At 44.5% G+C, this 18,357-nt stretch overlaps 1 protein-coding gene across 1 annotated transcript in view; it reads left to right on the forward strand.

The window, feature by feature from the left end:
* KIAA0319L (KIAA0319 like) overlaps positions 1 to 18,357 on the forward strand; it is a 941,156-nt gene that overhangs the window by 866,203 nt on the left and 56,596 nt on the right. The window contains exons 19-20 of the mRNA XM_085647985.1: positions 8,600 to 8,690; positions 9,170 to 9,264. Of these exons, the coding sequence (XP_085504111.1) occupies positions 8,600 to 8,690; positions 9,170 to 9,264 (186 nt within the window). The remainder of the gene's footprint in view (positions 1 to 8,599; positions 8,691 to 9,169; positions 9,265 to 18,357) is intronic.

Genomic DNA, 18,357 nt, shown 5'->3' on the forward strand with positions numbered 1-18,357 from the left:
TGCGCTCACCCAGCCATACCTGCATGGTTCACCAACCCACAACATTGAAAGAGTTTTATATAGCGTGAACTAGACCCAAGGATATCAGGTATCAGAGCGCTTTACATGCGCACCAGTTTCGTTACAGATGGACACATTTATTACACCAGTCCATGCCAGCCAAGGTAGGGTAGGCTACGCATCACCCCCACACCAGCCTTGCATGGAGGATTCCCATACCCGCACCAGCCCTACACACCGGTCCAGTGAGGCCTCCGATCGGTTTAAGCGCACTTACAAATGAGAGAGAAAGCAGAGGCAGAGAGGGCAAAGACAGGCACAGGGCAGACGCTTAGTCAAATGTTCGTACTACACCCTGCCCAACGAGTCATACAAAGATACTTAAATCCAGTCAATGATTAACATTACCATAGGCATATAGAACACTTCCCTCCAATACATGACTGCTTACACATATTTCTGCAGTGGTTTATTTATTTATTATAAGAGTCTTATAAAGACCCGAGGACGCGGTCTGGTTTCTTCAGAGCGCTAGATACAGAGGGAGGCATAGCTGCGGTAGTACAACTCTTTCAGGAAAAGCCTTAAAGTCCTAGAAGAAGTAAGTCTCTTACATGGAAGCGAGAGTCAGTTTTGGAGGGGTGGCAAAAAGGGTGGGGCATAAGGTGTTAGTGAAGGTTGAGGGTAGGAACGGCGGTATACCTTCACCTTACCTAGCAGATGGAATATGGGCTGAAACGGAGATGTTGTTCAGTACCCTTCACCCGTCGCTGTTACTGCAGAGACGTTGGTGTGCATTGTAAGGCAATGCCATTACAGAGATGAACAAGCATTTACAATGCAATGGTCTCGGCATTGGTATCATTAGAGCTATTGGCATTGCTCATGACATTATTTTTGTTTATGTTTTTGTTTTTAAAACATTTAAAGAAACGGCATTGTCATGAGCAATGCCAATAGCTCTAACTTTAACAATGCCGAGACTGTTGCATTGTAAATGCTTGTTGCTTGATGTAATGCTGTTTCTGACTAGTCTGACTGGGATCCTGCTAACCAGAACCCCAGTCTCTGTGCTTTCTCCCCTAAATTGGTATGGTAAGTACTTGGGTATATCCCAGATTGGACACTGGTGTACACTCGTCAGTCCTTCGTAAATGATACTAAGGTACCCAGTGCATAGGTACACCAGGGGTCACCCCCATGGGCTGAAGCATGTATTATGCCACCCATGGGAGACCATTCAATTTGTAACTACAGGCCTGCCATTGCAACCTGTGTAAGTTAGTGCTAGCACCACTTATGAAAGATATAGGTTTACCTATATCTAAGGTCACTGCACTTAAACCGTATAAGCCACCCCTAAAGCAGGTCTTTCAATCCTGTAGGCAGGGTGCTCGGTTCTAAGTGTGGGGGTGCCCTTGCATGAGCAGGACACCCCTACAGCATACGGAGTCCATTCTCCCGGGTTCTAAGTGAGACAGTCATATAACATATAGAGGGCACCAAGTCATTGCGCGATGACCATCTCTAAACTGGCTTTAACGCACCCGGTCATGTTTGGTATCCGGTACCTGTCTTCCAGACCCGGACAGCCGACCAGAGACCCGTTTCTGCCCTCCTGCTGCTGAGCCAAGCTCGGGCAGGGGAAGGCAGAACAATAGGTATCCTGTCACAGGAAAGTGTGACCACTTCCCAGACAGGGTTTAATGTATTGGGGCAGGGTGGGTGCGCTTGCCAGTGCCACAGAGTGTGCGTGCAGGGCACACTTGGTGCCCTCCATGCATAGTCCAGTGCAAACCAGTTCAGGGAGCTGTTGGCTCCCGCTCTGGCGTGAAACTGGACAAAGGATAGGGGAGTACCCTCCACCTTGTCCAGCCCCTACTTAGGGAGGGACCCCTGAATCGTCCTAACCATTTCCTTAGGGTACTTAAGGGCTTACCCCTGAGGGGGGGGGTCCCTAGATTTGTCGTGGGACAAGATTCATTTTAGACACCACTTCTTCAACCGTCTGGGCACTCTGGACTTTGCTGGACTTTGCTCTTGGCATCAAGGCTGCAACTGGAAAGACTCCTGCTGCTCCTGATCTCGTCACCCTGCTCGTCTGCGGCAACATCTGTGCCTGTACACCATACAGGAACCTTCCAAGGCCTGTGGACATCCAAGACACCTGAAGGAAACTTCCTTTGAAGTGAAGGAGTTACTACCCTGCATCTGCAGGCATAGCAATGAAGCTGACCAGTCTGCTGATCCTGGGCTCCCAGGGGCTTCGAAAGGCTCAGCAACTCAGCTGGTGGTTCTTCACATCCCTCGAGGACTGCCCTGTCCTTTCACTGAGTTTGAGGCAAGTATCCCTCGTTGGAGCCGCAGGAACCAAACCCTTGTGTCGACTTGCAGTTGCAAAGGCTTGTTGGCTTCCTTTCACCATGATCTTCAGGCTCCAAGTAGCCCCCACCTCAAGCATCACTTGCATCGTGAGCTTACATCTTTGGTGAGCTGCTCAAGGTCCTCTTGCGACTTCAGTGCCTCAAGCCTGTGGGTTGCTCCTTAGGGTAATCTTTGAATTCTTTGGGCTCCCCTGGTTGCTCGGGCCTGCCCTGACTCCCGTGCTTGTGGTGAGTCTCCTTGACCTTACTTGGCCCGACATTACATCTTCTTCAACTTCCCCGTTGGTTGCCGTTGCCCAGGCTTGTTGGTGCTCTCGCCTATTACTTCACAGAAACTGAAGCTGAATGCCCGTCTAAAGAACTCAAGATAATTCTAACACAATTCCGAAATGGTGAGTGCCAAAACACAGAAACACCACAATCGCAAAACTTGTGACAAAATCTCAAATTATTTGACCCTTAAAAATGTAAAAGATCGAATGTTATGCAGACAGCGCCACAACAACACATTACCTAAAAAAAAACCATAAAGGCAAAAGTAATCACCCATCAATGCATACTTTCAATACCCTCTCACAAACATATTTCCTCAATATCATCATTCCAGCCAGACCATCAGAATCCCCTTCAGACCCTGCACCTCCAAAAGTCTTTAAGGATTTTCTTTGAATACCCTTGTGTAGCCAGCCATCATATTCATTTGGGAAGATCTATAACTCCCAGTAGACATAAATGGAGAGGCTGCTCTATTACTTAAGACTTGTCCGCTGCATTTGACACTGTCCAGCGCCACATGTCACTGGAAAGACTCAATTTTCAGAGTCAAAGAAAATGTTCTGAAATGTATTAAATTTTATCTTGGAGATGGAGTGTAGTTCACCTACCACCTTTCACATCACTTGCTCACACACAACACTGTGGCGTCACTCAGGTTCCCTCATATCCCATCTATTATTCAATCTCTACCTACCCCTCTTACCAAATCAAATTAAATCATTCAATCTCACCTGATACAACAACCATGCATAAGACTCTCAAATCATTTTTTAAATGAATGGCCCGGAAGAACTCTATAATTCAAAACTTGATGACTACCTTCGTGCCATAAACACATGGATGATGAATAACTAGCCAAAGTTCAATACCACAAAGACATAATGAACTGCAGACAATAGCAAAATGTCCAGTCTTCAGCCATATAGCCTAAGGAAATTGAGGCCCCTCCAACAACATCAAGAGAAATCCAAAACCTAGGGGTACCAATGGATTGAGACCTAATTTTGATACCATATGTTAACAATGTTACACAATGAAAACACTGCGTCGCGTCTTCCCATACCTTGGACACCAAGAGAACATGCAAGCCAAATTCACTATCTCTAAGCTTGACTACCGCGTTACATCTTCCCATACCTTAGATACCACCAGAAACTGCCAGCCATCCTCACGCTCATAATCTCTAAACGTAATGATGCCAAAAGCCTATACTTTGGTGCCCCTACATTCATCATATGCAAAATGCAACCTCTCCAAATTACTGTCTTCACCCAAGAGAACTAATGACTCCATACTTGCTTTACTGGCTGCCTATAGCTAGATCAGCAATGATCAAGGCACTCTGCTTTGTCTACAGAACCTCCCAGGGAAAAGGACTGCTATACCTGCTAGTTAAATTCAAGCAATACTAACAAAACAAGGCTCTGCACTCCAGGCTTACACCACTTATCAGTACACCAAGCTCTGCAACTCATTGCAAGCCTGCATTCGAAGCATCCAGGATCATGTACACTTCAGTAGAGAGTTGACAACATGGTTATTTCAAAGCGAACTTCACCACCCCACATATCGGTGACAGAACCCAAACAAACAGTCACTCCTGGAAGCTTAGTTTTTAGCTTACAGCCAACAGATTGGAAACAAACTCACCAGCAAACAACTTTTGATATGCTAGTAAGCTATGACGGGCTGACTGAGTTTACCGGGGTATTATATAGTTATTCAATTTCATATATAACATTTCTGGTCCACACTAATACTATAACACTAAGCAGTTGGCAGCCAACTATAACTTAAACCTCTTGAATTCACATAAGCCATATCTGCTATGGTGTGTCCATCACCAGTACTGTGTAACTAATGAACCATCCATAGTCAAATGAACAGACCTGGAACAACCGAAGAGATCTGTCAGACACTGCTAGTGAATCTGAGGGCTCTAATCGAACCCACCACTGCTGGTCTCAAATATCATTGTGACTGCTGAAACTAGGACTCCTTCTGTACATCTCACAATGACACTCAGATATGGGATCATCGTAACAATGCCCATCCCAGCAGATCTCGCCACTTTTTTCTCTTCCCAGCTGTGCCAACTCAGGGCAATAACTATAAACACAATTTCACATTGGACACCCCAGTGTAGTAACCAGCTTTGCAGATTATAATCACAAGAAATATCATTAACTGACTTGCAGAGCTGTTCAAAGTTGCCAGTGTGTTGAAAAACAAACTGCTCATCTGTCTCACACCTCATCATCCACCATACTGCTATAGACTACATCCCATAACTGCACCTTGGTGGTCATCACCCATGCCATGTAAACCCTTCCCTATAGGATCACACAAAAAAATACAACACCCTTCCAACCACATGCCCTACATTGTGTAGCTTGCTGCCCATGTAGGTAGGTGCTTTAGGGCCCCATTTAGGGGTAATTAGCCCTATATAAATGCCTCAATCCGGTACAGTACAATCTGACCCTTCTCAACGCACGCCGCCATCTCCCCTTTATTGATGCCGCCTCCTCTTCCATGTCTCAACACCACTCCACTCAGTGCCGCAATGGCCTCTCCTGTACTCCAGGTTAGACTGAGGTACTCGACCTGGCCATCTGGCTTCTCTGTGTGTAGGGCACACCAGTGCTCTGCCATCTTCACCTGAGCTACACTGGCGCTGCCATATTGCCTGCCTACAGGACAGTCCAGGCTCCAGTTTCCACGGTGTGCAGCAGTTGTGTAACCAGAAAATAGGCTGCATCGGCCAGTGCAACCAATGGGTGCCACCAGCCACCCACTGCGATCCCGCCACTAGCATCTGATATACTGAAGGCAAGCGCCACTCAACGAACACTGTCAACTCGGGGCTCGGTCAGCAGTGGTGTTTTAGAGTGTTATTGTCCTGTAAGAAACCAGATTATATTGTGCATATGCTGCCTTATGTTTGTTTTAATGGATTGACCATATCTATAAAGTTTTTGTCGAAATCATGCCTTTGCAGCACTTCTAATAACGTTGATTACACCTTCTGTAATGCCTTGTCAAAATCGAATATAATTGCTGCAGCTGGCTCTTTTATTTGTGTTTGCTGTTTCCATAAAAAGGAAAAAGAGAAGATTATCAGTCACTAATCTGCCTTTAACAAACCTCATATGGATTGTGTGTAGCAGATGAGGAATTCTCATTGGCGTAGAGCAATGCTGCATGCATTTTTCAGTTATTAGTTTGTGAAATTAGTCTATAATTTGTCGCTATGTTGCTAATTGTTCGGCTCAATTTGTTTTGTGAAGAAGTTATAAACTTTTACCTACATTACATTTTTTAGAGCTTTAGAAGGTGTGTGTAGTTGTGGAGTCAGTTTTACTGTAAAAGTAAGTGTTGTCAGTCGGTGAATTCTTGTGGGTTTTTCCAAAACCATTTCTGTCCGCTGAACTTTAGTTTCTACAAGTGTCTAAAAAAAATAAAAGGTCTGACACTCCCTCTAGTATTAGCTATTTTGTTGGCATATTAGCTTTTTAGGATACTGTGTGCTAATATGTTTGGCTTGTGATTTGTGTTTGGTGTAGTCATACTTTTTTCTTCTTTTATTTCTTCATTTCTCATCCGCTATTAATGTGCGAGTTAATTCACAAGTAATTCACCCAATTTATTTCCTTCTTGAACAACCTTTGTTTTTTTGGGTGGGAGGGTGAGTGGGGTGTCTTTTTGCCCTGATCTTTTGACTAGTATATCGTTATATTCACATGGACGGTATGTTTTGAGATTAAGACGTGGCCTATTCTTATGTAAGTAAGTGTCGACTGGAGGAAAATGTGCGCTCTCTGCTTTAAATAATGTCTTTATCACAGTTTCATTAATGAGTGTTTTTTACTTTATTTTAATTGTATTTCTCAGTGATTATTCATTTTAGCAGGTGCAACCTAAATGAAGCTTGCCGGTATTAAACTAGATCAACCTTCCCATTAATAGGTGTGTGGTTTTTAATAGTGAAGCTATGTATTTGAGCAGGTCGATCCAAAATTACAGATCTTTAGGATTCTTAATATAAGTTCTCCAGTATTGAATCTGTCATAGATTCACATGCTTGTATCTTCCCCGTCGTCATGGTGGGAGTCTCATTGTAAAGGAAATAAATAGCAGTAAAAGAAAAACTGCATAGATAAGTATAGACTTTGGTAACCTAGTACCCTCATTATGTGGACCAAATGTCAGCCAATGAGACGCCAGTCATGAGATCACAATCCCCAGCAGAGCCATCATACCTCAGATTTCCCACCGCCATTGTGTGAGAAGGAGTCTCTTTGAGCTCTGCTCAGTTTTTCCCTTGGGTAAACTTTTGACCTGTTCTTTCACAGCATTTCCTTCTGGAATTGAGGTATTGTCTTTCTTCAGCTTACTTCAAAATGTCTGAAAGCTCTAAGAAGAGGCTGTTCAGACCCTGTAGATCTTGTGGGAAGGCCAGGCTCTTCTCCGAGGACCCCCACAAGGACTGTTTATACTGCCTCCATCCCAAGCACGTCCCTAAGGAGTGCAAACATTGTAGAACATTTTCGGCAAAGACTCTTAAAGATAGAGAGGACTTTTGTTGTTGTGGCTCCAAAAAAAAAAGGCCACTTCAGAATCTGACTATGAGGATGATTCTAAGGCTCACTCCTCTTCAAAACGCAAGGGAGAGCTGTCTGAGGCAAAATCTGATTTGAAAAAATAAAAAATCAGTAAATCTAAGGACAAGGAGTCCTCTTCCTCCTCACTGCCTCATACTCCTCTCAAAAAGTCCTCAGAGCCGAGGGCTCCATCGTCGGATCCATCGACGAAGATGAGAGTATCTACAACTGTTTCGCCTACAAAGGCGTTGACGACGGCAGTGTCGTCGACAACGACTGTTACAATGACGACAGCCACGGCGATTACGAAGACGACACCGTCGACAGTTGGACCGTTGACGATTCCGTCAATCTGGACGATTGGTTGATAAAGGGCACATCGTACCAAGATACTCGAGAATCCTTGGAATGTTGCCAGAATCTCTTCCCCTTTCTGGGTTTACAAATAAACATGGACAAATCTTCTCTAATTCCGTCCCAGTCTCTTCAATTTCTAGGAGCCTTATTACGAACAAACGAAGCAAAAGCATACCCTTCAGAGGAACACAGCTGACTTCACAACTAAAGAAAAGAAAGTTCAGTAAGGATATTCAAATCCTTGTTGGGGATGATGTCATCCTGCATCCCCTTAGTTCCGAACTGCCAGCTTCACATGCGGACTCTACAAGTACTTCTCGACCTTCAATAGGTGCAGCATCAAGGCTCCTTCGAGGATCGGATCCTCATCAATTCCATGAATAAAGACAGCAGTGTCATGGTGGGGAATAAGACAGAGCCTATTGGAAGGTCTACTCTTTGAGTCTCAATCTCCCAGTTATATAATGATAACAGACGCCTCCTTACAAGGATGGAGAGCTCACCACCAAGACCTGGAAATTCAAGGACATTGGAGCAAACAAGAGGCTCAATTGCACATCAACTTATTGGAGCTAAAAGCGGTGTTCTTGGGCCATTTGTTTTTTTTCCATTTGCAGAAAATGCTGACTTGCTCACAGTTTGCATTACACCTCTTGATATACTTGCCAATTAAATGTGTCTTCAATATACGAGTAATAAAAGAATTTAGACCTGCCTTATATTCTAGTCTTTCTTGCATTTTTATTGTGTAATTTTGTCCCTTACAATCAGTTAACACGTTATATCATTATTGATGGTAAGAAATTTGTTGTAGCAGTAAGGGACTACCTCATAGTGTTCTGTCTTGCTTGCCTCTAACTGTCTTGTATTGGTACATACATTGTGAATATTAAACCTGAGTTTGCCTCAAAAGCAATAGTGGTTAAGACAAAGTTAAACAGTGTATCTCTAATGCTAATGTGTATGTTCTTGTTTTAGAATGGAGTGTACTGTATGTCGTCATTGCCTCATTCGTCATTTTAGTCACTCTTGGAATACTTTCATGGGCTGTGGTCTGCTGTTGTAAGAGGTACGTAAACACCTTCCTGCCATCTCACATAATTCTTTATACATTTACTTTTAGCTGCCAGGTAATGCAGTTGGGGAACCAGCTGCACATTGAATAATTAAATCCTGGGCACTCTGCAAACAGGGGTATAGTTTGTGAGCTTAATAGAATTTGTGTTGCAGAGTAGGCAGTTAAATGATGGATTACTTTGGCCTGGTTCGTGGGAAGCTGATAACTAATGAGGGTTTAGGAGTGGTTTCTGCATCAGATTATGTATTTCTGGGTTTTTCTGAATATTGTGCAGTTCTGTAATGATTCCAGAGAGGCACCTAATTGTAACCTTGTTTTGTTTTTATGATCTTCTTAAATAACATCTCCAAACTCTTAAGGTTCACCCCAAGGCTATTCAGTTTTCACACATCCATTACTGTGCTGGCTAACATACGAAATGCAGTTTGTATCTCTATGTCCCTCAGTGTTACATATGTCTTTTTATCCAGACGGAAAGGAAAGTTGAAGAGGAAAAGCAAATACAAAATGCTGGATGCCACAGATGACCAGGAAAGCCTCGAACTGAAGCCGAACAGCAAAGGAGGTAATTGCTCTGCTGTACATGTGAAAGGGAAAGTGCAGTCTGGTGCTTGGTTCCCCTTAACCTTCTGACCAGTCATGAAATCCCACCAAAGTTCTAGGTAACAGCAGAGGTAAGGTGTCGATAGGCCATGGGGAAAACTAGGCAAACCAGGAGGCGGGAGACGCTGAAAGGCAGTGAAGCTCTGTCTGACCTGAAACTGCCTACTTGAGTCCTACCTGCTTTTCATAGTCTCTTATTCATCACATTCTTCCATGCTGATGAACCGTCAAATGAAGAGCAAGCATGATGAATATTGAACGTTGTAGGAGGCTAAGCACCCACTGAGGTTACTGTCCAAACTGAGATCAAGAGTGCCAAACCCAATATCAGCACTTAAATGTTTACTGGGCTCATGCTTTTTTGGGAATACCTCAATCCTTATAAATGGATTGGCAAGAAAACCTCTAAAACAAGTTTTCTTTTAATTGTCCAAATACATTTTCTTCAAACGTGTCATCCTCTAATGAACATTAAATTGCCCTTGACTGTAATTATGATACTTTGATGGTTGTGCTTTTATATGTAGATGTGTGTAATTCAAACCTTTGCATGATGGAATAGTAACTGAAAATAAAGATGTTCTACTGCTTTTGTGCAAACAAACCCCAATGCTTTGTCCATTTGACTCCTGAAATGTGAGCTATGCAATGGAAAACATGAAGAAACACAAATATACTTGCAGCTTACCACATAATGCATCTTACAACATTTTTCCAATCTTAAAATGTGCTTATTATTCCCCAAGGCAATTTTATAGACCTTTATCTTCTTTTTATATTGTGGGACTGGTTGTAAGTATAAAATGTAACACCAATATCTTTACAGTCTGCAAGATACAGATTCAGATTTTAGCAGGTGCCTTTGCAGCAGATGATAATAACCATTTTCTGCATCATAGGATAGGAGAACATTAGAACAATTCCCTGCAGCATTTGTGGATCCCAGAACACTTAAAATGCATATTTGTTCAAATGATAGTTGTATGTTCATATTAGGCGAAGCCCCCTTCAAAAGTCTACCCAAGGCAAGGTGCTTTCCAAATGTAGATTGTAAGATGCTCAGAAGAGTCCATTTAGAATTACATTGCGAAACATGCAAAGACTGTATCATTGAAGGAAAAAAGCAGCTTTATAGGCTTAATTATGACTGTGTGGAGAGAGTGACTACTGTGCCTTCGAGACCAGGAACGTCCACTACCCATGGTGTACCTCACTGGCAGTTGCCTTCCTCAGGCAGTTCTTTTTTAGTGACTAATGAACGAAGGTTCCTAGCAAACCGTAGGGTTTTCACACCTGTTTTTCTGATGTCAGAAATCACTTTTTCTTCTCTTTTATTCAATGTCTTTACATAACATCTTCTTGGTAAACCTGTTTTTCTGAAGATTTTTCTGTGAAAATGCGTACCCTTTTTGTGCAGTGCCCTTCGGGCAGGAAAAGGGCAGCCTCAGATCCACACAGATGTGTGGTGTGTCTGCCATCCACCCATTTAACCAAGGAATGCGAATCCTGCCTAAAAATGGTGAAATAGGAGAAGATGAAGTACAGGGTTTGGGAGTGATCCAGCCAGACATCCCTGAAGATACCTACACCTCAAAAAGACTTCCCACGATGAAGATCTGAGGAGAAGAAATGACAGGAAGCACCATCATCACATCATTTTAAATGCTGCTCTTGTACAGCTTCAAAGATGTCAAAAACCTCAGCACCTACATGTTCACCTTCTAGGGAAGTGTCATTGTCGGAGAGGCTTTACAGGTTAGTGACACAACTAGCTCAACATCGGCTTCAAGAGTTTCAACAGCTCTTGAAGCCGATAGGCCTAGATTCAACAACAAATCCATCACCATCGAGATAGACTTCAGAAAGGCATAGATCTCTGTCAGTGCCTTCATTGATGGTGACAAAGCACTGGTCAACTTCAAGACAATCACTGGTGACGTCAAAGAGGCACAGATCGGCATCAATAGGTTCACTGATGGCGAAAAAAATGCCCGGTCAACGTTAAGACTACCTGCTTCAAGGAACACAATGATTTTTTTTTGTCTCTCCTTCACCATCCATTTATTAAATTCATCCCTTCCATTCACCAAGATTGCACTCTTCTCATCTCTATTTAGGACTACTCCCAAAAATAAACCGACTCTGAAGAGCACACTTGACAATCACTTGGAGCCCAACGTTACGTGATTTCATTAAGGACCCATTGCAAACTCTGTTGGCCCCTCTAGATTTACCTCCTTGGTAACAACGTATTACACCATTTCCAAAATTGCCAGCATTAATACCAAAACCAAAAATGGTGTGAAGGCAGACAATAATGTCACCACTGGGTAGCAGACCTGTTGCTAATATAACTGCTGTTTCTCCACAACTGGAGGAGATACCAATCTTGCCATATAGGAGTCCTTGTACTCATGAGAAACGTAGAAGGAGGAGGTCTCCCTCAAGATCTAAGTCACCCTCTTCTATTGGCAGATCATACTTGTCCTACAGTTTTCTCCTGCGAGAATCCCACAAATGGATGGGCATTTCAGTGTTTTGGTGAGAGGGGCAAATAAACTAACCAAATTCCTCTGGAAGTACCTCAAACTTCTGTCTTGTTTGTACTTGAGACTCTTCAATCAAGAGCGTTTCAAAGGCAGTTGCTTCCTTTTGGCCCAGGACTTCTAGAAATCATCGAAGATAAATTCCTAATACTGTTCACTGTGATAGTTATCACTCCAAGCCTCCACAAGAAATGCAAGCAACCACAACAGGATCCTAAATTCCTGAAATGTGAGCCTAAGCCAGACTCTTATTGTCAACTCGGTCAGAAAGCGTCAGGCATCAGCACCAGGCACCACTGCTCCTCTCAAAAGAGATCAAAAGGATAGATATAACAGGGAGAAAAATGTGCAGCACCACAGCTATGGCATTAAAAAAATGTGAGTGCCACAGACCTCCTCGAACGTATCACAGGAAAATCTTGGAATGAATTAGATCATTCATAGATGACCTTCCAAGCATAGGCAAAAAGATTTTGAAGAGCTGATAAACGAAAGCTCCTGAATGTTTAACCAGGTTATAAGGACAGCTGGTGATGGGGTACAATTAACTGCTGCAAACCATTGTCTTGGGGTATCAATCAGCAGATCATCCTGGTTAAGATTACCCACCTTGAGACCGGATGCACATCAACCTATCCTTCTTCTCTGGCACCAAGTTATTTGGAAATGACGCAGGGGAAGAAATGAGTCGAATGGAAAATGAAGCGGAGACCCTAAAGACTGTTGGGCTGGAGAAAAGAAAACTATTTTTGAAGAGTAGAAGTCAAAGGACACGAGCTATTACCCTGGTAGGGTTTAATCCCCTTGCTGGCAATATCAACCACAACACCAGTTAGAGAAATGACAGGTAACCTTACAGCAAGAAGACATTTAAACAAAAATCCACAATTACAGTACAATCTAATTCTGGGTGAATGTACAAATATACAATACTTAGTACCCTCCTATATTCACCACACCAGTGAGGGGAATGGTATATCTAGTCTCTTGGCAGAGTTTAGTCTCATAACATTGGGCATGTAGGTGCTAACCATAGTTAGTTAAGATTGCTCCTTAGGGTTAAAGGCCATAAAACCGCAATAGAACTGGTACCATCTCAGCACAAAGATCAGGGAATATACTTAAGATATTTCTACTTCCTAGACTCTCAAATTGGCTTTTGTAAACAAATATTTTAAAAGGGAACGCAACCACTTCAAGTTTTTCATATTCTAGAAAAGAACGATTGGATGTGTGCGAGAGATCTTCAAGACGCATACTTTCACTTTCCAGGAGCAAAATATCACAAAGGATTTGAAGTTTGTGGAAGCTGGTCTACTTTTCAATGCTCAGTCCTTCCATTCCGCCTCATTCAGCTCCTCACACATTCTCAAAGTTCCTGGCAGTTGGGACAGCACATTTGAGAAAGAAGGGCATATTCGTTTACCCTCGTTGGATAATTGGCTTATCAAGTCTCACAATCACTTCAAACTGACACAAGATTTTTGGGAAACTGTCTCCCTTCTGAGAAGACTCTGTCCAGATAAACATGCAGATATTAAGAGTGTCACTAGTGCAATGCTTATCTTAGGGCCACAATGGAAACCATCAAAGGGAAAGGGAGGAAATACTGTTACCAATTAATAACAAATGCTATCAATTACTAAACCATGACAAATCCACAGTTCATCAAATATCAACAGTCCCAGACTCCATTGCTTCCTGCTTCTCTATTGTCCTAAATGCCATATGAGGCCATTATAGAAATGATATGGGGTATCAGAAACAAGACAACAGATGACAAACTGCATCTAACTGTAACAGCAAGACAGTCTCTGATGTGGTGGTTCAGATGGACACATTTTTTCAAGGTGTTCCTTTTCAACAAAATATACAGCCCAAATCCACTGTATCTGTAGTAGCTTGGAGGGGCCTGTGCTTGAGTTATTTCTTGTATCTCCATGTTGTAGTTTATTCTACTGGCCTCCCTCACGACCGGATTATGATGTCAAATCAACCCTGTTTCGGTGGTAAGTATAAATGTACAGTCAATGTACTATGCCCATGTGTTGCATTGAATTATATTATTGTGAAAATGCAATAAAATGGTTAACAAAAAAATAAACCTGTAGTAGTTTGGAGAGCCCATCTAGAGGAATTGTCTGTCTATGGACCGAGAAAGAGAGCTGATATCACATCAGTTGTATAGAATTACTGGCAGTCCATCTAGCCCTCAAAGCTTCTGCCAGCACTACAATTAAACAGCATCATGACCCAGACAGACAGCACCATTACGATGCACTACATGAACAAGCAGATATGCATAAGATCAAGGACTGTTTCACTGGAAGCACAATCAATTAGGCGCTCAGCTTCAGGAAGAAGTCTGACACTGAAGGCAGTACACATCCTGGAAATGCAAAACCAACAAGTAGAATTTCGTAGATGACAAAAGCCGCCACAAATGGATTTTAGACAACACAAACATGCAAAACCTCTTTGCACTGTGGAAACCTCTTCTCTGATCCTATTCACGACAGCTCATTATAAAAATGCAGCAACTTCGGGTCCATAGCTCCTGAACCAAGGTCACTGGTAAATGCTCTTTTGATGTCTCAGTTTTCCTACCAATTCTACTCATCCAAAAAGTGTTTTTAAATTGCACAAAACTCAATTAAAAAATTCTAATCACACTTGACTGGCCAAGACATTGGTGGTACTCAGATCACCTCCAGATGTCAATCAGATCCTTTCAAGAGACTGCCACACAAACAAAAGCTACTCTCCAGATCATGGGGACAAATTCAACATCCAACTATAAAATCATTGAATTTGGCAGCATGGCTCTTGGCATCAGACAGGCACTTAAATCTCCCACCTGGTTGAATGGCGATTCTGAAAAAGACAAAACACCCTTAAACAAGGACTAGTTATAAAATGAAGTGGAATAGATTCTGCATATGGTGTATCAATATATATGTATGTACGTACATGGTATTTCTATAGCGTGAACCTAGCCAAAAGTCAGCTGAGCGCTGTAAATGGTCATAGACTAGCATAAAGTCAATGAATAGGTGGAGAGGAAGCTGGGTTGTGGATGGTTAAATCATTGTGATTGTGTTCTCTAAAAAAGTGAGTCTTCAACTCTTTCCTCAACTGGAGCAACGTTGGGGCAGGCCTAATGGATAGGGGGACGTTGTTCCTGATCCTAGGTGTGTAAATGGAAAAGGCCTGCTGTTTTGTTGTTCTTTTTTTACACTTATTAATCCAGGCTGCTGGTGTGCCGAGATCCACTTGACATGGTGATTTTCTGTACAAGATGAGCGGGGCAGCTTGTCGTGATAGCATTGTAAATGATGCAGCTGGTTTGAAGATGGTGGAGGCCGGCAAGGGGAGCCAATAAAGTTCCATAAGGATGGCGGGGGGTGATGTGATCATATTTCTTCAGGCTATGAGTGAGACATGCTGTAGCAGGTAGGATGCCACAAAGGGATGCCAGTGAGGAGTCTGGGAGACCATTGAGTATGGCACTAACACTATACAAATGTGAGAGTACAAGGGCTTGAACAGCACGTCAAATGTGACTTTCTGGAAGAAATGGTTTGACTTTCTTGTAGAAGAGCAAGCTTGTACAAGGCAGTCTTTGTTGTAAGTGTAAACTTGCTCTTTGAGGGTACGGTTGATGTCCAGGGTAAATCCAAGTGACTTGGCATTCAATGAAAGTTGGGGTTCGAAGTTGAAAAGGTTTATGTCACGAAGGCCAATTTTGTACTGTATCTTTAGTATTATTCTTGACAAATAACAGGAATTCAGTCTGGATTGAGTTGGGTTGAGCTTACGATAGCTGCTGGACTTCTTGCTCTGGAATTTGTGCAAGCAGTGTGTCTCAGGCAGATGAGACTTTCAAATAGATTTGTGTGTCTTCGGCATATTGGAGAATCTTCATGCTGTTATCTGTGAGTAGAGCATATGCAGTGCCATGAAAAGGCTGAAGATGACAGGCGACAGTATGGAGCCCTGGGGGACATCACAGGTGATAAGAATCTTTTTGTGACCTGGTGCTGCGCAGCAGTGGTCATGATATGATCTCATGCCATGAGAATGTCATCATGCATTATCTCTTGCGCCCAGTCGATATTGAAGTTTCCCTCCATAAAAGTGCATCTAGCGACATTCACAGTTTATGGTTTAATTCCGGATTGGTGAGAGCACGCTAGGCCAGGTAATGTGTCAGTCCTGGTGTTCGTGCATTTTAGGAGGCGGATTCTGGTGCCGTTAAGCGCAGGAGACGTAGATATCTCTGGCATGTCAGCTCCCGAAATTCTTGTGCGAGCAGCGTAAGAAAGGGCTGCCACAGGTCGCTGAAGGAGGAGACTTTCCCGGCCAGAGTTCGAGAGATGTTTTCCATTCCCAAGACATGCCATAGTCGTTGGTACCACCCCGTGTGTGCCGGAGTGCGGGGGATCTTCCAGTGAATCAGTATATTTTGGACGGCTGTGCCTAGAGCTATAGCTATCTGTTTCCCTCGTCTGTATTTAAGGGGATAGATGAGGGGGTTGGGCACCCCTAGGAGGACATATGCGGGGAGTCTAGGGAGTTCTGTATCAAGGTGTTGTCCACTTTGTCCAGTATATGTGTCCAGTAGGTCCGGAGGTGTGCGCAATCCCAAAGCAGGTGAACCAGTGTGCCCTTCCCTCCACATCCCCTCCAGCAGTCAGGACTCTGTGTAGCGTCAGTTTGGTGGAGTCTCTCTGGGGTATAGTACCAGTGATGATTTTGTGAATGTTTCGGTGAGACCTACGTGTGTTGCTGTATAGCATGCACCTTCCCATTCCTCGGGAGTGAGATTGCGCCCTAATTCTTGTTCCCAACGGGCCTGCCCTGCATGGTAAGTGTGGTTCTGTAGTAGGGGATCTCTGTGTATAGTCATAATCTAGTGAATAGTCCCGCCCATGTGCGTGGACCCCGGAGCAATAAAAAATAATCTCTAAAAGGTGACAAATCATGCAGACCTGCATACACCTTTAAGAGAGAATTTAATTTAAAGACCGATAATGCAGCCTATACCCACAGGCTACACTGTCGAGTACTTCAACTAGAATTCCACCAACATCCACAAACAGCACTGCCTGTCTAGTCTTTCTCCACATAGGAAAAAACCCTGCCTCTACCAGCAAAAGCCTCTGGAATGATAGAGAGGAAGGAGTGGACAGACAAGCCCCATAGGCTGCCATTATGTGGCTTAGAAGAGGATACTGTGCCTTTAAGAAAACTTTCCAGATTTCCAGAACTTTCCCCAGTATCCCAGAATGCCCAGCAGGTCCCATTTACTTTCAGTTCTTTTTTCCGGCTCCTGCTAGCAGGACCCTGGAGCATTGAGCTCTCCCCTTTTCAAGGGTTTATTGGAGATTTTGTCAATTTTTGTCACTTTTTCAAGTGCTTAGTAGCTGGTACTGTCAACATGCCTGGCTTGTTCGACAAGTGCCCGGAATGTGGTAGAAAGAAGGCTAAAACTGATCCACACGAGGTGTGTATAGGTTGCCTTCCCCAGTCCCACGTGCCTGAAGACTGTGAGATCTGCCACTCGTTCTCAGCCAGGACCCTGAGGGACAGAATGAAAATAAGGCTTCAAGTTCTGGAGGAGAGAAGGCTGAAGGCACCAGGTGGGTCTGGAGGGGCTGATTTGGCCCATACTGAGGCCTCTGGGGGGCTCCCCAGGGGCAGGAAGACCAGTAAGCGCTCCCACTCCCCGTCGACGTCGAGGAGGATGACCACCATCTGTTCGCCGTCTCCCCAGGGCTCTGGGGAGAAGCGGCTTCGACGGTCGACGTCAAGGGACCTGAATAGGCCGCCGTCGACTACATCGGCATCGTCGGCGACGACGCCGTCTACGGCGCCGTCCAGCAGTCGACGTCGAGATCGGACCCGGCGTCGGCGCTCGCCGTGAGGGGAGATCGCCGTTCGCCGTCGATGAAGAGGAGACGGCCGACGTCGCCTTCGAGGCGGAGGTCGCCGTCGAGGCGGAGGTCGCCGTCGAGGCGGAGGTCGCCGTCGAGGCGGAGGTCGACGTCGAGGAGAAGATCGACGTCGAGGAAGAGAGTCATCGGGATCGGTGTACTCTGTGGTGTATACGCCTCCTCGGATGCCTACGTCACCGCCTCCTCTCCCACCACCTCCGCCTCCGCCTCCACCACCACCGCCAACACCACCGCCGCCACCTCCACCGCCACCACCGCCTCCACAGCCGCAGACACTGCCTCCGCCACCCCCACCTCGGTCGTTGCCACGCACTCCAGTGGGGCTGCCGGCGGTTCCCCCGCGGTCGGTTTCCCTTCCGAGGTACCCGACTCCGCCGCAGGGGACTCCGAAGCCACGACGCCCGCGGTCGCCGGGACCGGCTAGACCGGCGGGCAGACCGAAGCCGAAGAGGTCGCGCTCCCGCTCTCTCAGGAGGAGAAGATCACGGAGCCATGGACGGTCATCGTCGGACTCAGGACGACGCCGTAGGAGGCACAGGTCCAGGTCGCACA

The sequence above is a fragment of the Triturus cristatus genome, chromosome 3_2 (assembly GCF_964204655.1).
Source record: "Triturus cristatus chromosome 3_2, aTriCri1.1, whole genome shotgun sequence".
Taxonomy (NCBI): domain Eukaryota; kingdom Metazoa; phylum Chordata; class Amphibia; order Caudata; family Salamandridae; genus Triturus; species Triturus cristatus.